Source organism: Passer domesticus, chromosome 5 (assembly GCF_036417665.1).
Source record: "Passer domesticus isolate bPasDom1 chromosome 5, bPasDom1.hap1, whole genome shotgun sequence".
NCBI lineage: Eukaryota > Metazoa > Chordata > Aves > Passeriformes > Passeridae > Passer > Passer domesticus.
In genome coordinates, this window is record NC_087478.1 from 50218111 (window position 1) to 50245442 (window position 27332).

Here is a 27332-nt window from a genome sequence, read left to right on the forward strand (position 1 = left end):
GGTGGTCATTCCTCAGGAGATATTTACCCTGCCAGGTGCCCCTAAAAAGAGTGTGTACCTACTTCTGCTTGGGAAATCCTGGCAGTGTTATATGGGACAGCCATGAGTTCAGAGCAGCAAAAAGATATTAGTGAAGGGAATAAGGCAAAAGTAGCAAGGGCATTACTCCTGTTAATGTGTGTGGGAGACAAAAGAAAGGAGGCTGGGAAAAGCAAGGCTTCAGAGAGGGGAAGACTGGGGATAAACAAGGCTGGTATTGCTGAGAGCCCTAAAAGTTTTCCTAGCTTCAGTAGTCACAAGCAGAGGAAGGTCACCCTACAGTCAAGAATGTGCTTCCTGCAGAGAAAGAAAGTGTTAAATTGGCTTATCCTATTATTGAGGGACAGACAAAGTGTCTGTTTTCTGCTATCAGAAGCATTGGGATGCATTTACAGCTGACAAGGCCCAGGGTCTGCAAGGTTGTAAATAGCAGCATCTCTATTTAATCAAAGATGATGAAGGATTCAGTGAATTTCTGTCCTGTAAGCTCAACATCAGCCATGTAACAAAGACGAGTAATGTGATGGCAAAGAATGTGACTATGAGAGTTTTGAAATGCAGAGACAGACAACTACTACAGATTCCTGGCACGTGGCTGCTGGCTGGTACTCTTTTAATTCTTAAACAGGTTTCAGATCATTCAGGTGGCCAACATGTACTGCTTGATATGATGGCTCCAGAAAGGGTCAGAGGGCCAAAGCAAGCTGTCCCATGAGGGGACATCCTCTCCTTGAAATGCCCATGACAGTATAATACGTATCTAATAGCTGGTGGAATAATGAATCATTTGCACTTTGAGACACAGATTTCAATTTTTGGGGTTATTGAAAAACAAACCTGTTTGGGTTTCCTTTTAAAGCATTTAATCTAAACCCACCTTGTGGCTTTGACACCAGGTTCAATTTTGATCAAACTCCAGAGTCCTTTCAGAAGCTCCAGCTCTGAAGACCTGGAATGAAAGGCATTTTCCCTTCCCACCCTCTCCATTCTGCTGGGCTTCAGGAGGTCAGGAGGTGAGTTTTATTGTTAGTGGCTTGAAAATAAAATAATTCTGTGCTGGTACCTTTGGATAGACACTGTAAATTATGGATTTCAACAAAAGCAAGAACATGCCCTGGAAGTGGGGTAATGCTGTCCCAGGAAGAGAGCAGGTTTGCATAAGGACACAAGCAGGGAGGAGGTGTCACAGGAGACCTTTATGGAAGAGCCAAACTCTCCTGGATGGTTAAAAGTCCATCCGAATTAATTCACTGACCATAATCCATTAATTCACTGACATTCAGTGAATTAATTCGGATGGACTTTTATTTTGAATTAAGCCCTTATTTACACCAAGTCTTTTGTGTTAATCTCCCTGAGATGCACAGACATTGGCTCATTTGATGGTTTCTGAGCTAGAAGTGATAGTGTTTTCTCATACCAAAGCCAAATCAAACTACACAGGGGCGAAATATGAGCAGAGCAAGAAAATAGAAGTAGGCCCTTAGGTGAGACCCATTGTCCAGGCTAAAGGGAGATGTGAGGGAACAGAGAAAAGATATTTTACAATCAGTCAGCAAAGTCAGGTCAGAGCACAGAGTGGGAAAAGGACATAGAGCTTGATCAAAAAGCACAAGGAACCAGATGTTTGGCTGCTTTGAATCACAGCTTTTTTTGACCCAAGGTCTAGTGTGTACCTGCACGGAATTGCAGAGCAGGCATCACCCTCTTTGCATGCTCTCTTTTTGACTGTGATCAAAACACATGGTAAACACATGAGGGGAAAAAAAAGAAAAGAGAAACCTTTAAAAGTAAACAACCCCCTCAAAACCCGAGCCCTCATTTCTAGCCATCCCCACAAAACAACAGCAACAACCATAAAAGGAAAGCTTTCTAGCTCTTACTCTCTTTCTTTTACCAAAAAAGTTAGTGTGAAAATGGAAATCAGGGCCATAAGCCAGGGGGAGAAATTGTTCAGGTCACAAGGGGTTCTAGGGAAGCTTAAAGGTTGAAGCTGTCATATGGAAAATGCAAGTGGAATGTCATGGAGAGCTGTGAGACTGCAGGAGTCCCCCCAGGGGCCTGTAAACCCTGTCACTTGAATCACTTGATATCAGCTGAAGAAGGTTAGGATGAAACTGTGACTACATTTCTATACTCATGTCTTGTGTGGCCAGCTTCCTTGGATGACTTCTCCTTCAAGCAACTCTCTGTCAGGTTTAAGACATGTTTGCCCGAAGCAAACCTGAAGAACTGCAGAGTTGAGGATGTCCCAAGGACTGGTGTGTCCAACCTGGCATTATGTGGAAATATCAGAGTATGAAACAATGTAAAAGTAGCATCCTAAGCTTCTTACCTCCATATCCTGACCAAGGAAAATGGTCATGTTGTAATCATCCCAGAATCCTCCTCTAGGCTAAAGAAATATTCATGCAGGAAAAGCTGTCTCAGTGCAGGAGCTGGCCTGGGTCCCTGGGATATTGTGCAGTGTTGTGTCCCCTTAGCTTTAGATGGTTATGATGCCTATATTCCAGATAATCATTGAGTAAGGACAATCCACATTCCAGAAACTGCACTAATGAGTGACCTGCACCTAATTCAGAAACTTTAGTGTGATCACTTTTTCTCCTTTTCAGTAATTTGAGTGTGTGTGTGTGGCTACAATGCAGTCATCTGAAGTTGCATGAGGTGAACACCACAAGTAATTTGTGTTGATTTTAATCAGTTCAGTGTTTAAGCTCTTTGACGGAGCTGAAGTTTAGCCCTGTATCTGACCTGAGTGTCCTTTAGGTGACTGATGACAGGGGTGAAGATGATAGAGAATTCAGATCCAAGCAGGCATGAGGAAAGGTCTTGTGGAAGACCTGTAAGAGTACAAATACAGTATATACAGTGCAGACATTAGTGGAAGCAGGATTGGACCCTGAATAAGCAGGGGAGAGAAAAGCACCGTATGTTGGAAGGGGATGAGTATTATGTAAGTAACAGGGATAGAGACATTTTGAAAATAGGCAGACTGATCTCATTATTTATCTACAATTAAACTAAACTGTGGGGTCATATCATCCTATTAGACCTAGCAGATTAAACTCAGGCTGTCTCTTTTTGTTATTGTTTCTGGGGGAGTTTTGGAGCTTTCTTAATTTAGGTCAAAAAATGAGAGGCTTCCTCATAAGCATTTTAATTAACCAGCTCAAGAATTCTCGTGCCCCCAGAGACTTGCAGTACCAAATCCAGACCTCAGACTATAATATTTCAGTCAGATTGTTTGTTCCCCTTTATTCAAGTCAAAAACTCAGACAGCAAATCAACCCCCCTCCCCCGCATTGAACTACTTGGAAAAAAAAAGTATCTTGAAAGTTTGATTTTTGACCTAAACATGTTCTTTGCAGCAGCCCAGTACATGAAGACCAGAATGTATGACAAAAGTGACCAAAACCTGCAGAGAAAAGCAGTTTTGGCTGGACCTTAGGCCTATGTACACTTTATCCCAGTCATCTTTCTGCCCCAAGCTATCGGTGCTTGGGGTCATCCAGTGTCTCATGGCTGAGTAAAATCCCAGTCCTTTCACAGGGCTGCTTGGTGCACTGTCCCTCTAGGGAGAGGCTCTTGGTTGAAGGGTTGGGTTTCCACAGAGCATGCTGCTCCTCAGGGAGATGAGGAGCTCCATTCTGGTCCTCGGTGCCTCTTGCACACATCCATTGGGCTGTGGAAACTCCTGGCAGCATCCTCCAGGATGGTGACCTGGCACCAGGACCACCCATCATCCCAGCAGGTTTGTTCGAGGAGAGGAGCCGCACACCTCCAGGGAGAACATGAGGAGAAGGGCATCCCCAAAGCCCCCACTGCCCCGTGTCCTCCTCTATGAGGAGCTGGCACAGATACTGCTCCTTTCCAGCTTGTGGGGTAGCAGCGCGCCGTAAGGGGGCAGGACATTGAAGAGCAAGTATGGTTTTGGGAAGGGCAGCAGCTCCACGTGGTGGGGAGTGAAGGAGAGCGTGCTGGGCAGCCAGGCAGTTGTCAGCTGTCCTTGCAGTGGTGAGTAGTATCCCACGGCAGGGTAGGACACAGAGAGCTTTCTTGGCATCAAGCTAGGAGCCTTTCAAGAAGAAAAGCGTAGTCTCAGGTGAATCAATATGGACTTTACTTAAATGAAATTTACAATCAACCTTATTTGTTTCCCTGGTGATCAGTAATTAAGAAGAAAAGTTTAGAAAAACAGACTTCTAAAACCCAGTGGTGTGTTGTCACCCAGGACTCAAAGCAAAACACTCTTTCTTTTAGCTATGAAACAACCTGTCAGGGAAAGAGCCTGTATAACAGCCTAAAAAATAACAGTCCTGGACTGCTAAAGCACAGGTCAAGGTACTGGTCAGCCTAACCAAGGCTGAATGCTGTAAAGAGATTCTGTCTGTAAAGGAACATGGGTTTGTGGCTGCAAATGTCTTAGGTCCTCCTCTTCAGGAAATTTCTGATTATAAAGACATTCTGAATCAAAGTATGATTTACAGGCAAGTGATTTAGGAGCAAAATGGGGAAGGACCACCCTACAAGAAACACCTCACAGAATATTTATGAAACAGGTTTAAGTCTATAAAGAAATGTATTATTTGATCGGTAGATTGATGGTGGGAATTTTTGTCATCACATTGCCAGTTTTGTCTTTTGCAGTGCTCCTTCTCTGGGATAGTCCCATGGCATTATTGGTGAAGTGATTACCTGGCTCTCCCTCAGTGGCTTTGACACAAAAGTGTCCAATACTCACTGTGATATCTGACTTGGGAGCAGGAACAAAATCAACTTCTGTCAGATACTGAAGGCCACCAAAATTGCTGAACTTTTCATGTTTCCTCCACTTTGCTCGCTGATTCTGGAACCAGATCTGGATAAAGGCAAGAAAGAAAAGGTACAGAAATTAGCAGAATATGAGGGAGGAACTTCTCAAAGCCAACTACTTTCCCTAAACTCTGAGCACCACAAAACACTGGCCTCCAGCTCAGCAAAACCAGGGGCTGGATCTAAAGTAAACCACTGGGTTTGACAGAGCACTTTTCACACTTTGCATAGCATATGGGATCTCTGGACCATGATACCTTATTTTCTATTGCGGCTCACAGAAGAAATAGGATCACCCTGTTCAAGGAAAGACAATATTGCAGGTTTTCCAGGGCTCTTTGGGGAGAGCAGATCCTTCTGTGGAGAAAACTGTGCAGTGGTCAATGCACACAGCATTCTGTTTTCCCTAGAAGGTGTGACATCTCATGACAGAGCTCTTCCACCCTGTTTCCAAGTGAACAGACTGAGAAAAGGTCCACCTAGATGTTTTGCTGGGCTGCAATAAAAGTGTGTCACCAGTGGAGATGTAGTAACAGGGTTCTACCTACGTTTAGCTGGTAGCATTTAGAAATTCACATAAGGGACCTAAGTGAAAGACCCAAGGGGATCACTCAGCAATCTGAGTATGCTGTCAGTAGTCAATTTTGCACTGGAAAGCAGACAACTAATTTTCTCTGGGGAGTTCCTTTCATCTGTCAGCTGATTTGACCAGTCTGCCTTCTGGCAGAGGCATAAATGTATTTATTGTGCAGCTGCAGTTGTGCATCTTGCTGCACTGCTGTCAAAAGTTGAAGCCTCCTTCAACTGTAGTTTGTAGCTTGCTAAGGGACTTGCTGTTTGAATGTAAGCAAGTGGCTCACATGTACACAAAGTTTTGGTTATGAAGACAGGTGCTACTGGATGTAAATATGTACATATTTTAAGCCAAATAATGAGCAGCTCAGTTCTTTCTCCATCTCTCACCCAAGAAGTAATGGGAATGTCAGGAGCCCTTTGCTATATTGCTGATAGTTAGCTGCTATATTGCTGATAGTTAGAAGTATCTGGGGTTACTGAGAGGACAGTTTTGTTTATCTGGGTTTGCATGTGTCTAGAAACTGCTTAGTCTGTATGAACTTTTCCATTCCCTTCCTACCATGCAGGAGTTATATGGTGAAACAGAACCATTTAACATTCACAGAGTGATAGAGGGCAAAGGGGGCACTCCAGCCAACATTCACTCTCTGAAGCACTCCTTCTAAAATCTGCACATGGGATAAAGTTCTCACTTCATGGATTGCTTTATTTAACTAAAGGCAAAGATTTTAACACTTCTCAGACCACACTGCTCTTTTTTTCCCAACCAGCTCTCCAGCACCCTTGCATCTAAAATGATTTCTCCATACCCAGCACGAGTCCTTTTAATTGTGTTTTAAACCTATTCCTCATGCTCTGTCTACCTTTATCAACCAAATACACAGAACCATAGACTGGTCTCAGTTGGAATGCATCTTTTAAAGAAGATTTAGTTCCAACGCTTCTGCTGTGGGCAGGGGCATATTTCACTAAACCAGGTTGCTCAAAGCCCCCTTCAGCCTGACTTTGAACATTTCCCATGATGGGAAACCCACAATTTCTCTGGGCAATCTGTTCCAGTGTCTTGCCAATCTCACCATAAAGAATTTCTTCCTCATACACAAAGTAAATCTACCTTCTTTCAGTTTCAAACTGTCACTAATAATCTCACCATAAAAAGATGAGTTTGGCAGTGTCTATTTTCATGAACCAGTGCTGATAAGCATAAAATATGTTATATTTTATTTAACTCTCCATTAACAAAATATGCAGTCCTTTTCACAGTTTTTGCAAAAAATCAATGTTTGTCTGACAGGCCAGTCATTATCTGGTTGTCCTGTTTACCCTTTAAATACTGACACATTAGATTTCTTCGAGGCCCCTGGAATGGAATGTCTCTCATGCTCCAGAACTGATTAAATATCAACACTGATGACCTAAACTACTTCTCAAGCAGCTTTTTCAGAACCACTGGAGGTAAGTTACTTAGATGTGTAGATTAAAAAATACCTGTCTGTACCAGCTGTTCAACATTATCGTTATAGAAAGTGCTACCTGACATATTTCCAAGGATAGAGCAGAAATTATGACTGAACATCTTTGCCATTTATGCATTATCCTTGACAGTCCTACTGTTTCTACAAAGCAACAGATCAATATAATTGATCATTTTGGGGTTTTTTTTTGTTCTTAATTGATTTTTATTGAGTTTTTGATCCTTAATTTTTCTGACCAAAGATTTGGCCTGTACCCTCCTGCTTTACTTATTTATTTTTTATAATTTCTTGTTTCTCATGTTTACTCATACAGGATTCTTAATTTTTTCTGTGTAACACACAGTTATACAGTCTCATCTATCCATATAAGCTGTTTCACAGCAATCATAACTTTTGTTCTTGATTGGAGGACACAAGATTTTTCACAGTTATGAAGGGTTTAATTTGGTTACCAAATGGTTGTTCACTTACTTTTTTGATAGTTAAGTTATATTTCTGAGATGATTTAACTTACACAAAGCTTTCAGCTTTGTGAAAACTATTTCAAAGTAGCAAGAGCACATGCAAATTCTATGTGTGCTCTTTGATTTGTGTGACAAATGCAGTAAATTAAAACTACAACTTCTAACTTGAACCTAAGTTACTGCTAATTTTTAGTTCTGTGGCTGATTTCCCTTTCTCAGCCAAGATGAGGTGAAAGACAGAATTTCCTCTGTCATGTATAATGCTGTCTGAATTGGGAATTTGCCATCTGCACTTCATACATGAGGGACTTTTTACTTCTTTCATTTATATCTCAGGTTGATGTTTCCTGTAATAACTAATTTTTAGTTTTCCCCATACATATTATAAACAATTTTTTTAAAAAAGACAAATACCTTGTTCTTTCATGTGATTCATTGTTCTGTGGAGAACACTGACTGGCAGCTCAGCTTGTCTTTTATGCCATTGGAAATGCATTGTTGGAGTACTGGTATTGCTAATGGGCATATTGTGGCAATGCAGGTCTAATTCTCCCTGTCACCTAACGATGAAGCAATATTATCATGGCTAGTCAATAGTCCCAGGCATGTCATAGTCAATAAACAGCTCTGTGTTGAACTTTGATTGTTACAGAGGGATATATGCAAAGAAGTACACCAATGACTATAGCATTGCTGCAAGAGCAGAAACTGTCTCATGCAAAAATCATCACTACAGTGCTTGGTAGGCAACACCAAATGCCAATACAGAGTGGTGCATATATTTTAATGTAGCAGATTTCCTATGCAATAAGAATTTGGGGTCAATTTTTAGCTCAGTCAGCTAAATTTTTAGCTCAGTCAACACTATATTACAACTGGGGGAAACTGGATTAGTTTCTGTGCACTGCCAATTACAGCCAGGGCATTTACAGCCTGTCATATCGAAATACAGAACACTAAGAAGCACTTCCATTTTGGCAACTATTTTCATGTGTTTTGAGACCCTGTGGAAGATGGATGTGGATGACAGTTTGTACTGGATGAATATTAACCTATAAATAGCTGATAAATTATTAATAAATATTTTCATAAATGGCTTCTCTGTCGCTACAGAGTCCAACAGGTTACTCATAACCATCTCTAACTCCTACTTGCTATGCATTTAGTATGCTTAGAGCTCCTGTTAACCCTTTGATTAATTCCATGTGGTTAGTCACAGCTGGGCGAAAAATACTTCTTTTCCTATTTGTAAAAAGAGAACAGTGACAGTGGCTTCATCTGTAGGGTAAGAGAGAGGTCACGTATCTCATTGGCATTGCCACCCAGGCATAAACTATTAAGAATGCACTCCAAATAATGAATGAATTGCAGTGAACATAGCCTTTTGGAGACACACTGTACCTGAACTCTGGCTTCTGGGAGGTTTATCTTTGCTGCCAGTTGATTGCGAATATGGACATCCGGGTAGTGAGTCACTTGGAAAATTTTCTCCAGTTCCTGGAGCTGCTCAGCTGTGAACGTTGTCCGGATTCTTCGTTTCCCTTTCCTCTCAGCTGTGAAAAAAAAGGAAAGATGTATTATTTTTTACAGGAAAAAGCCACAGGACCACAAGAAGATTCAGAGATGCAACAATTTCTGCATATTGCTCTGCAGTTGGGATGGCAGCTACAACTCCTTCTAGACATGTCCTTATCATAGGCTCCTGACATTCTCTAGCAGACAATGTGAATGCACTCCTTTATTATGAAAGGAATGAGTCAAAAGTGTCCATTTGTACTTCTAATTCCATGGATTCACTGCATGTCAACAGCTACAAACACCTATGTATTTTAACCACACGAGCCCTGCAATGAGTTTGTCACCAAAGTCCTTCAGTGTTGGACCAGCCATTGACCCCTGACTGACTGCTGTTCTCTTCCCATACCATTCCTGCAGCAGCAGGGATAGCCAGCAGTTTATCTCTGCTGTTGCAAAGAAAAAGTATTTTTCTCACTGTACCATTGTGGTGTGGGGACTTTCTAAACAAGCTTAATCTAAAGAACTTAACCTTAAGAATAAGGCCTTAAAGCCCATGCAGAAGTTTAGGTGCTGTGAATTCCAATGCTCCATTGCTTCACCTGTTGCGGTGTGATCACAAAAAGTGATCCCTTCCCTAAACACTCCTGTAGTGTTTTGAAAAGGCCCTCCTACACCAGGATACTTTACTTAAATCACAAACTCTGTGTAGCACTTGATGTAAGTTAGAATGAGGTCTCTGTTGCTCTCAAATGATGCTGAAGGTCTTGCAAGGAAGAGGAAGAAGCAGCTGCAGAATGTGGAGTTCAGCCTCATCCCAAAGCTAGAATCTTCTCTGATGCACAAATGGAGTGTCCTCCAGCTGACACAGAGTGACCAGCACAAAAAGCCATACCCCAAGTATTATGAATCACAGGTTTTTTTCTACTGAGCTCAGAAAGCTGCATCTGATGGGTGCATAAAAATTCTATTATTATTTTACTGACTGTGATGAGCTTGCTACTCAGTGACCTGAAGTAATTCTTAATGAAACCATGTTGTTAGAGAAAATTGCTATTGTGAATGGCTGCTTTTGGTCTTCCATGGTCTGATGACAACTAACAATTCATACTATGTAACTAGAGGCATACTCTTTCTAATGGGAACAATTAACTAGCTTAGCCCCTCACAGAGGGGCTTGGTATCTTTTTCCCTTTTTGTTCAGCCATTAGCATCCTTTGGAGGGCTAAAACAGTGAAAAGGTAACTAAACACCTAGGCCAATATAAAGTGAGCTCTGTGGCAACCAGAAAATGACATTTTTCATTCTGTAAGCAAAACCTCATTGTGACTCTGTTGACACAGAAAATAAGGATTAAAATATTCTGTTCATCAGCTTGGTAGGAAGGAGCCCAGACACGATACCATTGTGAATATTTCATCTTTTCTAAACCTTTTGGGGACTTTGAAAGGAAACCAGTCATGCAACAATAACTGAGTAGTGTCATTTATCATGACTGTCAGTACTACCATGTCTCAGAAACAGCCTAATAAAGCTGATGTCCAACACAGTTAAATCCGTATCATTAGACTTTCCACCAGCCTATCAAAGTACTACTCATTAAACTGCAGCACTGGCTTCAGTCTCAAGAGAAAGATGTTATTTCCACCGAATCTTGCTGGCACTATGGGGGCAGAGATTTGAAATGAGAAATATTTGTGTTTGTTTATGCTGAAGGTACAAAGGGCACCTTCTCCTAAGAAGCCCTGATTACATTTACTTGAACCTTCTCAAAAGATTACTGCAAAGGGGGTTTATTGCTATATGCAAGAAAAGGGAAATATCACTGCTGACAGTAGAAATCTTAAGACCCTACATCCCCTGTAGATAAGACAGGGTTCCCAGTTCATAATGGTGTTTCTTGTCTGAAAGATTTTCACCACTCATTTAACATATGCTTACTATATTCCGTCCTACTGGCACCTGAGAAATGTCCAGGACTAGAAAACGTGACTTCAGAGAGACACATGAGCTTCTGCTGTCTCATACCAGCTTCTTGGATATGAAAATGACCCTTATAACTTGGTGATGAGCAAATGAATTTCCCTATTAATCCACTCTAAATCCTCCACATTTTTCCTTCTGGAAAGGTGAACTGTATTATAGACAAGACTCTTATGTAAGGGGAGGATCTGCACAGTGCTGAGAAGTATCAATCCTACTGAAGCCAGATGTTGCAAAGCTGAAACTCATCAGACTGAACAAAACACAGTAACACAAGGTGAGTTATGGGCCAGTAGAGACTGAAGGACTAACTTTGATTTTCACTATATATGAAATTAAATTGCTAACAAAATAGACTCCTGTGAACTAATCAAGACTTCTGCCAGCAGGGAATATAGAAAACTGTATTTTTTTCAACAAGTAATCAGTCATTCTATTTTAATTTTTAAAAAAACTATTAAGAAATGCAAAAAATCTGGGACTTTATGTTAACATTTTCTCTTGCAAGATGAAACTTTCTCTGACTGTAGCTTTGATAGTTCCCTTTGCCTTGGGACCTCAGCTTAGAGATCCCATAGCAAACAACAGCATTCAGAATTACAGTCTAATAAAGAATGTGGGTGGAAGATGTAAGACTAGGAAGTGTTGGAAGTGTAACTTTGGCTTTTCAAATGTGGCTCTAGAGTCTCTGGGGAAATAAGACTCTGTCTGAGTTTCCTGAGCTATTTTTTATGCAAAAGCTGGGGATATTCAACTGTGCTTTTATGCTCTGTGAAAGTCATTTGCAGGTTAGCTGGCTGTTGAAACCAAGCCTGAAAATACGAGGCAGCTAAACGTGTCAGCATTTTCAGATGCTTAGAGATACAGCTGTCTATACATTGCCTTACTGTTGACATTGGAAGGGCCAGATTCTCCATGCTGATAAAGCAGTATAGCTCCTTTAAATTCAGTATCAGACTTATTTGTCCTTTGCAGATCTGCTTTATTATTAGGTCAGACTGGAAGCAAGTTGGAACACATGAACTTTGTAGAAATAGAGATTCTTCTTGAAGGTGCACAGTGGAAGGATGAGATCAATGACTACAAGTCGCAGCAAGGGAAATTCTGGTTACATAATAGGTTAAAAATGTTTTCATAATGAGGGTAGTCTGATGTGGCCCAGGAGAGGCTGTGAAGTTTCGGTCCTTGCAGGTACTCTGAACTTGACTGGTCAAAAGCCTAAGCCACCTGATTTAAGCTGACCCGGCTTAGATTTGGGTTTGGACAAGATAGCCTCCAGAGGCCTCTCACAACTTACTTTGTTATGTAATCCCTGGCCTCCAAATAATCATATGAAGTAAAGCCCCCCCATCATTCCTTCCCTAAAAATTAAGGGAGCTTATGGCATTAAGGCCTTAAACTAAGCACAGCGCAAAGCATCTGATTTGCAACTGCTTATATACACAGTTTTAGCTGAGCATATTGCAGCTTATTTTCACTGTCCAGTATGACACAGTTTCAAGAAATTTGAGGCATGAGCAAACCAATACTGATGGCTACTTCTTGTAAAAGTTTGTTAACATTTGCAGTTTGTAAAGCAAAAGCTGCGCAGCTGCAATAATGCTATACTTGGGGAAAACTTCTTCTGGACTACATTCTGTAGTAGGCAAATAACCTGTGGTACACCTTGCACTGCTGTTTCTTTGCTGCATATCTGAACCAGCTAGAAAAACGCTGCCTCAGGGAGATCTCTGCAACTGCATGTCCCATTTGCATTTGCCCCAGTAACAGCTAGGACTGTATCAAACCCACTTCAGCCATACACTGGAGGGACAGGGAATTAAAAACACAGGAGAAGGGCTGGAAATCAGTACTAGCACATATTTGCCTTGAAGTAGGTAATCCAGAGAGATGAAAAGTGGTAGGATCAGTTTATCTCGCTGCAATCTTTGTCATTTGTGGATAGACACCCTCTCACAGTATGCGACAGCCAGATCCAAAGATTCCGCATCTTCTTTGACAAGGAGAAAGCAGTTACATAAGCAAGTGGCTTTAGCTATATATACTCAGAAATACATTTTTCTCTGTGTAACAAAGTTGACTGTATCATTTTTTCTCAGAAAGAAACTCAGGTGTGTTGAAAAAGATCCTCATTATATCGGGTTAAGTTCTGTTTCATCCTTTTTTGCCTTTTTCAGAGAAGTTACTCTCTCTCTCTCTCTCTCTTTTTTGTAATTCAGATATGTGGCCCCCCCAGCCAGTTCCTTCTTGTGGCTTTTCTGAATGTTGTTTTCTTGTGGTGAGATTCTGCTCATGGCAGACAGCCCCATAGCAAAAACCTCCAGTTATTACAGAGTGCTGATGGCATCAGGACAAAACCTGCTTGTCTGTATACAGGGATGTGCCCATGGCAGTCCCTCTCCTAGTTAAAGAGGTGGTTCATGGCTTTCAAAAGAGCTTGTGCTGCAATATTTAGGCATGAGTATTGCAGCGTGGCTAATCTTTAATAAAGTGGTTTTTCAGCCTGAGAAGGACTGGCATAGCCAGTGAGACTGATCCTAATTGGATGGGTACAATGTGCTCCAGATAGAGCCTCCTGCTAGTGAAACACAGCATTTAGCATCCAGCTGCTGCCTGTTCAGGCATTGCCAAAGTTAATTCAGAGAAGTACAACTTGAATTTTTAAAGTCTTGACCTCCTCCCTTCAGTCCAAAACTCCTTCCTGTAGAACTGCTTCTACCATGGCGCTGAGTATGGCACCTAATCACCTGACATCAAGACTGAAATGCAGAGATGTACAGACTTCAGGGGTGTGAGCCAAAAATACCAGGCTAGAAACCTGTTTAAGCAGGCTGTACAGTGGTGGTCAGGGGAGTTTCTTAAGTCTGCTTAAGTCTGTCAGAAGAGTTGGCAAGGAATAGACAGTATGTATGAAACCATTCATGCGGACAGTTTGTTGTGGAGGATCGTGCTCACCATCAGCCTTGAGTCCCTGGTGAATTTAACCTTTCCTGTCTGCCAGAAAAGTGATGACAGTGTTTACAAATGTTGCTGCCTGAAATGATGGTGAGCATAGCTCTGGCACAGCCAGTGGTCAGCAGAGTATCTGAAAGATGAAGCAAACCATCAGATCTGTACCTAGGCCAAAGGGCCGGCACCTTCATGGACTCCTTCAGGCGAATGCGGCTTTGGGGTAGATGCATGTGTAGGTTCTCTATGCAGCTAAATCTCAAGCTTGACACTTGACACTTTCATTTCAGTGAAGGTCTGCTATAGTCAAACCTCACCTTAAAAGCAGTGGCCAGCCTAAACCAATAATGGTTCTCACCAAAGAAAACACATTCCCCACCACTCTCTGGTCCAAAACCCTTGTGAGAAACCAGCCATTTGCAACAGGGAGAAAGCTGAGTTTATTGCAGGTTGCACAGACAGCCTGTTTATTTCTTTATTCCTGATCTTTGTGATTATTTGTACATGCAAATATCTAGACACCAATCAGGAATGTTTAGTTATATCCCTGCCTCTGCTGTTTCCCCTTTAAGCATAAAGGGCTTGCTAAAACAGTAGGTAAAAGACCTGCCCTCAATTTCAAAGAAGAGTAATAAACAGTATCATATCCCAGGGCTTTAATAAAAAGTTCTAGGACAATTTTGGAGAACCAAATATTCATTAAGACCTTTGAAGTAAATGAATCATGATGTGCCATCAGCTTTACAAGTGGTTGCACCATACAGATTCTACTAGAAGGAACAAATTAACCACTGGGTCCTGTGTAATGTACCCTTTGGATCCAAAATTCCCTGGAAAGAAGGGACTGCTTGAGGAAAGTGTTGAATGTTTACATTTGCTTTAAATAAATAAAACTCCAAACCCAAAACCCATGAAGAAACAACACAAAAGGAATTTATGATAGTCCCCAGCTGCTGACAGCTTTGTTTTTTTCAGTGCTTACTTGTACCAGTGAGACTTCTATGTGAGCGGAGTTTGAAGGGTGAGAGTAAAGGATTCAGGTTTTCATTTAATATCCAGGATGTCATTATAAACAGTCAGTCTTCAAAGAGGGAGAAAAAAAAAAGAATCAGCCTTCAACAATACCTCAAGTAAATGCACCAAAACAAGGTCAATGGTCTGGGGCATTTCCAAGTGTATATAGAGGAACACTGCACTTTAGAGACAGAGAGCTGCAGGGACTATTCACACAGATAACAAAAGGCTGGTAAGACAGTTAATGGCAGCCAAATTATATAGGGCTTTTTTTTTTTTTCTCCTGCTTTTCCTTTTCATTTAAAATTGTTTCCTTTTGTTCTGCAGGACAATGAGATGCTTGTGCCCTTTCTCACAGTCCCATTGGTGTAGTCTGGGCAGCTGATACTTATCTGGGATTGTGATTGCACAGTGCTTCATTGTCTCTTGGGTGTTTCAGAAATGCATTAAGGTAAGTCAGCATATTGGGGAAAAGAATGTTCCATGAGAGATAAACCATGCTGTTTCATAGGGGTACATGAATTTGACCATATTGTCCACAAATGAGCAGTACAAGTGAATTTATGTCTTCAGAGAAAACATAAACACTGAGCTAAGGATGTCTGCAACTGGCATCAGTACAGAGGGAACATGACTTATACTGGACTTCCTCCAGAACTGAGATTATCTCTATACTTTATGTTGTCTTTATGAAAATTGCTGCCAGAATTCATCAATATGCTTTGGGATCACAGATGCTATCATAACAATAAAACAATTAGATAAATAAAAAGATCCCTGAGCTCACAGTTAGCAATGTGCAAAAGATTTTTGCTATGGAAATATTTGGGTGATGTTGACTCATTAGGGCAGCCTCCTCTACAGCAAATAATGAAGACATGAGCTGCAGGAAATAACATGAACCTCTGAACCACATGTGAAACTGAACCCCTCAGTTTCTGGTGGAATTAGGATCCAGCTCTGATAATTGAAGCATGATCTATGCAGTCCTTGAATTACTGCCCAGAGAAGAAATCCCACAGGACCAGACATCCACCTGTGTCTGACGGTGATGCGGCTACCGGGCTTCTCCAAGGTACCAATTGCTCCTTTGCTTGAGCAGAAGACTGGAACCATTATCTGTGTGCAATGCAGGGCACACTCGCACACTGCCTTTGGATGTAGTTACAGTGCACACCTGCCCAATGTGTTCAATCAGACCTAGCATGTGTAAAAGGCTCATTGCAAAATGATTGCCCAGGAGGATCCAAACTAGGCTGGGATCCTGACTTGGCAATCTCCACCAGGAGCTGCTGCAGGCAGGCAGGTCAGGTAGGCATGGAGGTGTGGTATCCTCTCGGGATCGAGTGCTCTACTCTTCTGAACTGGCAAGCTGAGTCCCAGGGAGGTCAGAGCAGAGAAAAGTAATTAAAAAGAAAGTGGGAGCTCAGGATTTGGGTGTTCACATAGACAGGGGCTGAGAGGGTGACCAACAACCACAAGAGTTTGCCCTGCTTGCTCTGACGTTTTGAATTCCTTGGCAGCGATGGTGGTTGCACATGGCAAAGGGGCTGCAATGACTCATCTCACAGAAACTGGCCCAAACAGAGCCTGTACCTGCAGCTTCAAAGTAAGGCCTTCTTTCAAATGATCTCCTTCTAAACCAGATTTTATCAAAGCTGTTTCTCCTTCTAAAATGGGCTTTACAAATGCTGCTTTCCAAGAAACTAGGTTTTCTGAAAAGCGTCTGCTGAGATTTCCATGCAGAAGGCCACAGATGAAGGCATACAGCATTCAGAATGAAGGCACCCAAATTCAAGTAAGGGTTTAGCAAAACTAAATGCCAATGTTAGCATGTCTCTAGCATATGAGGCCTCTTCTTTTTTTTGCTTACAATGCAGCCTCTAAGTTCAAAGTACAAGAGGCATTGCTTCCTGCAAGTGGTTTGTGATAAGGGCATAAATCTATTTAGCCTAAATGACACTGCATTTCTAAACCGCTTAGTGGCAGAAGCCATTTTGTGAGAAAAGAAAAATTTTAGGGAATTGTTACAGAGTTTCCTGGAAGTGTGCTCTCAATCTCATATTCAGGGTCACAGTCGGGCTGCTCTTATCTCAGACCCCATGCCCATGAAGGAAGGAGGCTGTTGTTGAAGCCTCCTCCTCACCTTTCTCCTCCCACACAGAATAGAACCAAGGTCCAGCTCTCCTGCCTCCAAGGTGATTGTATGGCACACCTGATTTCTTCTATTCCCTGACAACTAAACAGATGTGTGTGTCTAGACAGAGCCCAGGGCCCTTCCTCACAAACCATCAATAGATGTGTGCTAAGAGAGAGAGGGGAGGGAATGCCCTGCTAAGGGCTTCTGATGTCTTTTCACATCAGAAAGGTCTCCTGCTGCTGAGGTTGGTGATGTTCGTCTGAGTGTTCACAGGCATCATTGGTGTGGGGTGAGGGAGGTCCTGGGGACACCTCCATGGATACAGCATGGGCATTTGGGACTGCCAAGGTGCCTTGTCAGAGGACCCGTAACTCACCTGCAGCTGCCATGCCAAAAGCATGTCTGAAAACCCCCACAGCTGACAGGTGCATAAAGAGAAGTTAATTTGCTATCAGCTGGACAACAGACTGCTTCCAGGGATGATGCAGTCTACCCTTCCTGCAGATGCTGTTGCTGACTTTGTCTGAGAAAGGTGATACCTGCCACAGCCAGAGGCAGGAGAAAAAGAACTGCCAGCTCTTCCCCTGTAAAGTGGAAGAAGGGGACTGAAACTTGAGATACAGGAAAGAATTTTAAACCCAGGCCTCCAGCTCTCTGCTAGGAATGACATAGTGTATGAACAGATCCGAAACATCATTGTTTGCACACTACAGGGAAAACGTCAGTCCAGTGCTTTAGGATTCTCCCTCCTTCTCCAGCCAGTTTCTATCAAAGGCTTGGCAACTGCAGGAACCAGTAGTCTAGAAGATGGCAGATCATTAACCTCTGCTTGGCTTCAAAACCTCACTGTATCAGGGAACAGAGGGATTTTGTTTAAAATGCCTTTAGAACACACGCTGCCATTGAAGGGAGCTGCTCATGTTGGCTCCGTTTTATGCAGATAATTGCATGCTTCCTCCCCTGCTTTACTGATGAGGCTGGTACCACCATGCTGCTGGTCAATGAGGCTAAGTGCCAAGGCAGGATAGCCACCTCCCAGCTATGGTGTGATCCTCCTGGCTGGAGACTCCCTCATATAGAGAATATGTGAATATTCTACTTTTATACTCAGAGGCAACTCTGAGAGCCAGATGCATACAGCCCTGGCTCTTCTGTGAGGAGGCCACATGATTTAGCCCTGCTGTCATGAGCTGTGTGCAGCTTACAGGGCAGAGGAAAGCTAAAATTTCCAGTTATCTTACAACATTTCTCCCTGCATCAAGACTGATGGCTGTCTCATGCAGGATGAGGAGGTGACAGCAGCTTGTCACAAGACTCGTGTATACCATGGCAGCAGTGGCAGAAACAAAGATTTTCTTTCAAATGTATTTCAAAGAAAGTGTTGCTTCTCCTGCCAGCTTGCAGAGTATGGAGCAAGGATGATGTGTGAATCTCAGGAAAGCCAGCTGAGTAACCCCACATCTGCCATCTTCAATGGACTTAAATGAAATGCCTTCTTTTCCCTGGAGTAAATAATAACAAACTATGCAAAAACACCTTTTTGCTGCTGCTGAAAACCTGTTTTCTGGAGTGTAGTATGAATGTCTGTATTTACTTTTCCTCAAACACAAAGAACTTAGAGAAATTTTTGTCATATGCTGCTAATTAATTGCCTGTTAGGAACTTGTCTTGCTCAGGTACCAGGTATCTTGCTTAGCCTGAAGTCTCTGTGCAACACATTGGAAAAGGATATTTGTATTGTCAAACCAGTGCTTTGGCTAAGAGATAGACCACTATTTACCAGTGCTCACAACTAATTAAATTAGCAGATTCATCAATGTGGCCAGCACTGAAAATTGTGCCTGACACATCCTGCCAGATCTATTGCCTGTCGCCAGTTTGCCTGTGTGCATGCTGGTGACCTCTTCATCACCTCTACAGTGGGTCCAAGGTGTACAGAACACATTGAGCTGACTCGGCTGATTCACCAGCCTCTCTCCCCATGTTGTGCAATGCACATTTTCCAGGAAATGGGCATTGCACAACCCTGGCAGTGAGGCTCAGAACATGGTAAATCCTCACACCCCAAGCAGGAGAGCAATAAACACCCAAAGCAGTCTCTACCACTAACATGGACAGAGTTGGTAGGACTGAGCTGGAACTTTAGCTCAAAGAGTGGCTCTTCAGTCTTTTGATGGCAGGAATGAAGAACTGTCTCTGTGACTCATCCAAGAGCTATAACCATCTACTGTGACTCAGCCAGTGGAAACACTAGTGCTGTCTGTTGCTTGGTATCGCCATGTACATAATTGTAAGATAACAGCTGTGTTTTGGGGCATTGAAGGGGAAAGTCTGGATACAGAGGCACTCACCATGAAGTGGATGGTCCACTGGGAAACCACATAGCTGATCTTCCTCGTGTTTTCTTTTGCCTTCCAGACGTTCACGTCCCGTGTCCTCACTCAGTAAGGACACTGGGCTGGCAGTAGGTCTTCTGCAGGGAGTTGCCTGCACTCTCCTTGCTTTGGCCATGGGTGCAGCACACGTGGTGGGAAGAAGCATTTTGGCTGAAGGCAAGTCACAGTCAGACTGACTCTGGCTGCTGGAATCTGTGAAGGACACAGCACAAGACAGCTTTGAATAAAGCAGACACCATTCAGCGCACCTTCCAGTTTGTATGAAAAAAGTGCTCTGGCTATTGTACCATTCAAACCTGGTCATATTTAAAATGGCCCTAATCCTTCTGTGCTGTACTTCAATGCCAAGATTACCTCACGTTTCAGACACAGGATCTTGGTGAATTTGACCCCCAAATCTTGCCTGTTTTCTGCTTCTTTCCATCTTAAAACTTCCAATGGTCGCTATAAAGAGATTTTTTTAAAAGGACTGTAAAAAATAAGGAGACATAACCAAAAGATTGAGAAATCTCAGCTTCCCTGTCAGCATCCAAATTAGTGGCTGCCTTTTTGGAAGAACTTGGAGGCAAAGTAGATATTGAGCTGCTCTGAAAATCTGTCAACAAGATTGCCATGGAATTTGCTGAATGCCAAATACTTTTAAAACACTGGTCCTTTCTTAAATGTCCTTGTAGGTACATCTACCATATAGGAAAATGGGCCAATCAATAGGCTAAAATTCAGTGTCTTCCCCAATTCAGGTCCCTCTGTCCTCGTTTCTTCATCTGATTTAGGCATTAGACAATTCTAAAGGCAGCCTTTGCCCATGCTGTCAATATTTCCCCTCTGCCTTTGTGACAAGTGATGCTGGTGATATCTAGAAAGGTAATGACAGCCAACTCATCTTTGTGAAATCACCTGCTTGCTCTTGTTGACAAGACAAACAGGAGAAGCATGTGTTGGCCTATATTCACAAAGTGCAGCTGTAACATTAACTTAGATTTGAGCATGGACATTATAAACAATCTCTACAGTAACCTCAGCAGCAACCAGTGATGTCATGTGCTAGGACACCTGACCCCAGGTGCTGAGGAAATTGGTCCCAGAAGCCACAATATTTCTTCAGCCATGGTGTTGCCTTATTACTAATATACCATTACCTCAGTGTATAGCAGGGGCACCACAAAGATCTTCCAGATCACTTCTCTGCTCTCATGAATGTGAGTTCCTACTCCTCCTTATGAACATAGCAGACCTTGCACAGCCATGCACTGAAATGTAACACGCTGGGAAGCCTCGAGGTTTATGGCAGTGGGCTGCCTGTGGCTGTTAGCATCCCAAAAGGGTTACACCAAATACCCCACTCTCCACCTCCCTTTTCTATACTACAGCCTTGCCATAAACCCTGATGCTGAGTTTTTGATGTGCTGCCTTTGGTGGTTGCAATCATGGCTCAGTTGACTCTTCAGAGACAAGACATCTGTGTCTGTGCTGCTTTAATGGCAAACCTAGAATTTGCTCTAGCTCTCCTCCCCACCTGGATTTCTTTGCTTGGAAAACCAGAGTAAAAGGCAACACATAAACATAATGTACCCATTGGAGAATTTAGGTTTCATGGTTTGAATGGCCTGGGAGCAAATATGACAGTACAGGTTTATCTGCTATTATTGCCAAAGAACATTAAAATCCTAATGTAATAATGGACTGCACTCCTGAGCAGCCTCCCACAAATGGGCTCTGAAGTTTGCTGCACCTGTGGGTGGTCCCCTCTCCCTTCTCATATCTAAATGGCAGCAGGTGTGAGCCACTACAGGCTGTACTCAAAGAGACTCCATTTTTTAATATACATTTTATGTATATATATGATATATATATGTTGTCATGTCTGGCATTGGCAAAACATCTAACTTTCTAGACTTGTTAGAGATTTATTTTCTCAAACCAACAAGTTCTATTTGAAAGCAACTTTGGAGCAATGATAATTATAACATCTGGAGACAAAGTACCCAATTCTGATTCTGCCCTCACTGAGAGCTCACACAATAGGAGTTTTATAGAGGGTTGACACTTACATGAATAAAACGAAGTTGTAAGAGCTCCAAAAACTAGCCAAAGCTTAATTTCAATAAATAATAGTTGTTCAAATGTTATCTATTTAAAATATCTCCAATCTCTGAGTAACCTTCTAAGCACAATTACATGTGTACACTCATGGGGACCTGAAAAACCTGGCCCACCTCTGCATTTGAGGCACATTGTGCAAAATGAGACTGATTTTATTCCTTTAGTATCAACTAACTTTGACTTTTCTGGTGAGAAGACAGGTGAGGTTTTGAATATTATTTGTGGGATAGAAGAGAAGGATAGACCTGGTAATGGTCACTATCATGAAGCACGGGTTAAATAACAGATGATCAGAGGATATCAGCACTGACACAGGTTCTTAGCCCAGGATTTCTATCTTAGTCTCCCATCCCTAAATTAAGGACTAGTTGCACTCCTTTGGTAGACGTGATGCTGTGAAAAATCATGTGCTATAAAAATGATGATGCTTATATCTTACAGTAATGAAAAATGTAAGGGTAATATAAAGCACCTAAGCAAGATGCTCATGGGGAGTGATTAAAGCTTTCTAAGAATGACATTAGCATTTCCTAAATTATAGAAGACTTTTCACATGTCTTTATTCTTTATATACAACTTTCCTCCCTGGTATTTTTCCTGAGATGCTCACATACCCCAGTGATGAGCACAAGCTATGTATAAGCACGGACAGAGCAATTACAGACTGAAGTAGAAAGAACAGGGAGGAAATGGAAGACAGAATGGAGGAATGGCAGATCAGAAAATGCCAATGTCTCTGTGAACTGGTGAAAAGGAGTGGGAGGATCTGTTGTTTGAGATCAAATAAGTATGACTCTCAAAGTAGGAACCTCTGGATTAATCAAGCAGTTTTTCTGGAGGATAAGATGGAAGGCAGATAATACTGAGTTTACAGCACATAGATGAGAGTTAGGAGCCCCAACCCTATTTGTATTGCAGCTTTCTCTGGTGTTTGTTGTTCTGACCAAGTAAAAAGCCTGCCTGAAATGGCTGCTCTTTAGGGTCAGCTTGAAATTTTTTTGGTACACATTCATGTGACTCCAGCAGGGAGCTCTGAAAAACAGCTGTAAACTGGCATGGGGCAAAACTTCTTCCAGAGAATGTAGTTTTCTTCCTTTTTTTTTTTCCCCAAAGAAGGCAATGACATTTCAGCCCAGCATAACATGAGATACTTGTTACTGTCATGCACAGAAATTACTTTGACTTGTGGCTCAAAATGATTTTTTTGTCTTGACTTTCAGTTGCATAGGAAAGGATGGACAATTTCAGGCAAGATAGTAGGGTTTCACTTTGAAAGCAGAGGTTATTTCAGATGACCTAAGTTCCATTTAAGCCTTGTTGTGTAATCACTGGAGAGAGAGACAGACCTGAGGAGGCAAAAGGTTTATGATTTTAGGGTCTTACTAAGGCTGTGAACAGGGAAAAGGCTATCACTGAGAAATGGAAGCATATTTGTACTGTGGTTTTTTTTCTATTTCTTGTACATATTTTTCTTTCTTTCCTATTTTTTTGCTTTCCAGGTTTACTGGTTTTCCTTGCAATAGGTGGGGTGAATTGGTCTGATTGGCCAGATGGTATCTGTTGAGTTAGATTCCTTCATTTTGTTTCCTCTTTAGTGATAAAGATGGGTGGAGTATTGCTAAAGGTGAACAATCACCATATTGACATTTGTGTGTGAAGTGGTGGTTGTATTCCTATTAATTTGCATATCCTTAATATGATGGAACATAACACGGGCAGAATGAGGAAATTACCATATCGGTTACTGCTTTCACTATTAATTTCCCAGGTGTAACACTCTCATCCCAAGCTTTCCCTGACTTGATAAAGGATCTCCTGTTGGTAAAACCTCACTGGCAGAAACCGGGGGAGTAATGAACAATCAGTTCAGATGTAATTTCATTAAAATCAGGTTCCCAGGAACTTCAGAACAACTTTTTTTTTTTTTTTTTTTTTTTTTTTTTTTTTTTTTTTTTCTCTGAAATAGGCCTGATATTCTTCTGTGTTTTGAATGAAAAAGTTGGCACAAAGGAGGAGATCAGCACTCACTGGGTGCTTAATTGTATTCCTTGCAAAGGCCATGGTTACCCTTTCTAAGCATTGTGACAAAAGGTTGAGAGGAAAAGCACAGACTGCATACTAAAATGTCTTCTTGTCCATAATTTTTTTTAAAAATTTGGTAAAAGTCTTTCAATGATTTCAACAGCTTCAATAACTGCAGCTCCAGGTCCTCTTGCTGTTGTGTTTCTGCAATGAACTCCCCTATGACTAGCACTGCAACTGAAAAGCCAAATGCTTCACAGAACATTGCACTCTCCTTATTCCAAATCCCACTGGAACCACACTCATAAAAACATATGAACTTAGGAGTCAGGCCCAGACATCCTCCCATACAGGATCAAGCCCCACCATTCTGTGAGAGGCTTGCACTGTACATCACAACATCCTTTTTGTCAGAGACTCAAAATAATTTGTTAGAAGCAACTTCTAGAAGTCATCTGATCCACAACCCATGGGTTTTCTTGGGAAACTTGGTTTACACCCCTCATTTAGAATCCTAGGTTGGAAAAGACCTCTAAAATCATCAAGCCCAAATATTAAACCACCAAGTCAAGCCATTTCTGACATTCTTCATCTTCTGCTTCCCTGGTCCTACCCATCTCCTCAGCTCATAAGGACTAGATTTAGACTCCAGGACAAGTGTGATCTTGGTTCTGAGGCTGTCTACATCAGATGGTAATTTCTGTCCTCAGTATTTACCTTACAGTAGCCTATGTGGGTCTTCCTGTCTCATATGAATCATAGCTTTGATCAGATAAATACCATACAGGATTGTGGGGAATGTTCTTAAAATCCTTAGTAAGATATAACTAACCCCTGACCTGTAGTACTTCCTTCTTTGCTGCTGCTGAACTCTTAAGAGAAAGCAGCTGGATTTGTGTCCCATCCTGGAATTTCCAGCAAGTTCCCTAGCTCATTTCAGTTCCCTGACCTTGGCCAGCACTGAGCCATACGAGATGTGGCTGATTATTTGCACAATTTTTTTAATGACAGTGTTATATGGCGTGAAGCTGAATGACTTAGCTGGAATACAACAATTATCCCAAGACATACAGCACTTCTGAAATAAATATAACTTATCTGAATAAATCACAGTTCTGCTCAGAAAGCAAAGGGTAATAAATTTAGGGACCACATTCTTAGGTAAGAAACAAATAGTGAAAAAGTTTTGTTTTTATTTTTTTAAACCTCCTTGATCAATTGAAAATACAAAGTACAACATTTTGGACTATTTCTGCAGCTTTCCTGTTTTCCCACGTCCAGTAACAATTAAGTGAATCTTCACATGTATATACTGTTTTCACTAGTTAATATTCCACATTCCCTTAAGTTTATTAATCCAGCCTTGCTTTTTAGCAGGGGAGAGGAGCCACTATGCTCTCTTGCTACAGCTACAGTCTCTCTCTGGTGTGAAGGTGGTGAAGAAAAGCGAAAGGCAAGGCCTGCTGGTTCTGCCTGCATCGCTTTCGAGATGAAAAACTCACTGTATGCTCAGGTGGACCCTTGTGCTTGCACTTAGCTAAGACACACAGTAAAACTGGGCTTCAACATACTGATTGTGAAAAAGACTTAATGTAAAAAGGTCCTGTCTCTGTTCCCAGAGAACACTCATGTTGCTGAAATGCAGCTCTGTTGCCCACATTGTGAACAAGCACCGACTGAATTTTCAGTGGTGTTATTTGTCTCACTTTGGATCCAGTGGCACAAAGTGACTGCCACAGGCCCTCAGGAAAGGACTTTCAGCTCACAAAACCACACTGCCAGAGCTCACAGCAGCAATTCTCCCCTTTCACAACCTTCGGCACCAGCACCAGCCACATCCTTGTTCACCTCTACAAACTACCAAGTTCTTGCTTCTCTCAGGACTGGTTGTACAGTTCCAGTTGGCAAAAGCAGCTTAAGGAAACCTCCAAATGCTCCAGTCCTCCAATAGTACCAGTGGCAAAACAGGCAAGCAACACTTGCCAAAGCCTTTGGCAACCTCATTTTATCTTTGGAACAGCTTTTTCTTTGAACAGATGACTTGGAGAGGTCCCCCCAAACCCCAGTTATCCTATGGTTCTGGGAAAAAACCCAGCAGAATGCAGTCTCTCTTTCCCAAACACAAGTTTCCATGGAAAGCTACAGTTGTTGGCACGAAGGCAGCAGTGGTGTGTTCAGCCCCAATGCTGTGAGGTGAGTGGTGGGCCGACTGCCACACAGTGAGGAGATGAGTTATCCTTTGTCACAGATGAACAAAAATAAGTCCAAATCTTGCACAAAGTATGACTAAGACTCAGTGTTAGGGTGCTTGAGTCCAACCCCAGTAACCAATGTTACAGCAGTGAGTAGTTTCCCTCACCATTAGGTCTTGTTTGCTTTCCAGTCCAGGTCGGTATCCAATTTGGACATAAAAAGAGATGAAATTATGCAAATATGTGAATCAGCAATGGTTTCTTGGACTGGCAGGCTTTTGGAAAAAGACTCTCTCCCTTGCTAATGGGTGGCTCATCCACTGTCCTGGGAAATGGAGTCCTGATCCATGAAAGTATCTCTCTATATTACAAAACATAAAGTGTAGCATTAAGCTTTATTGAAAGCAGTTGAGTGAGAGGCGAGTGAAAATTTTGTGCCAAAAGTCCAGGTCATTTTTTGTTTAAGTGGATCTGCTTGTATACATATCCATTTCTTATGGAAAAAGCAGATTCAAAAAGACAAAAAGATACTTAATCCAGAAAATGGTGGATGTTGTTCTTTGTTTAACGAAAGAAGGAGACAATTTCTGAGGGGTAAAAGTTCACTCAAGGCGAGAATAACTAAACTGTGAAAACTGAAGTCAAAAAGTCTAATGCACTTGCTGGTTCGCTAAGATCAAAGTCATGCAAGTTTTCTACTAGCTGTTTTTATTTAGTTCATGAAAGAACCTAGTGTCCATGATGATAAAAAAAAATATTAAACATATGCTTTCTCTTTTCTTATTCCAGCAATTGGGTTCTAACACTCCGGTAGCTACCATTACCCTTACAGATAATTTCTCCTGCTTGAGGGTGAGTGGTCAAATTTTTTTAAAAAGTATGCTGATATAAGATTTGGCTGTAATTCCAGACAACAGTCAACTCCTGGTATAAGTGAAACTCCAAAAATTTTGTTAAGCTGCAGCACTCTTAGGCTCACTTTCTGAGTCTGAATACCTGGCCTTACGGCACACGTTTCTTTGTCTTTCCCTCCCCCCTACTAGATAACAAGAATATTGTTTTTTAAAAGGAAAGATGCTGTATTTTTTACACTATATAAGCACTCCTCACTGAAGAGAGCTACCTGAAATAACTTGTCAGGTTGCATACTCACCTCTCCAATGACATTGAAGCTTTGCAATGTACCAAACCCCAGAGTCCAATCTATTGCGAGGTTGAAAGCAAATTATTTTCAAAGTATTATTTCTGCATATGTAATGAATTATTTGTACCCAATAAGGGGAATCCCAAATTCCTACAAAAGTTAAAGAATTAAAATTCTAGATGACAGCATTTGGGATCAAAAAGCAAGGAGCATTTTTATTAAGTTGTGTGACTGGTACTTACCAAAGGCCACCGGTGACCCTGCTTTTAGGGACGGAGGTCTCTCAGCGTAGCTTCCTCTGTTCCTGCTTTGGCTGCTCGGGACAGTGCTGGCAGAAGGTTTCTTTAAGATTTCCTCAATGGAAAAGGACAGGCTGGGCTTCCTCTGTGCGGCACACGCCCGGGGGTCCGTCATGTTCCTGCGCAGGTGGCCGTGGGACGCGGAGCGCTGTCGCGCAGCACGCCCGGGGACACGCGGCTGGGATGGCCCGGGTCCCTCCCCACCC

The 27332-nt window shown here is 42.0% G+C and overlaps 1 protein-coding gene across 1 annotated transcript; it reads right to left on the reverse strand.

The window, feature by feature from the left end:
• Window positions 1–3182: 3182 nt before the first annotated feature.
• ISX (intestine specific homeobox) lies at window positions 3183–27283 on the reverse strand. The gene is made up of 5 exons (XM_064420384.1): window positions 27070–27283; window positions 19322–19558; window positions 8771–8922; window positions 4784–4900; window positions 3183–4117 (listed from the first exon to the last, which is right to left on the reverse strand). The coding sequence occupies exons 1-5, from the start codon at window positions 27239–27241 to the stop codon at window positions 3881–3883; spliced, it is 915 nt and encodes a 304-aa protein (XP_064276454.1). The 5' UTR covers window positions 27242–27283; the 3' UTR covers window positions 3183–3880.
• Between the last annotated feature and the right edge of the window lie 49 nt (window positions 27284–27332).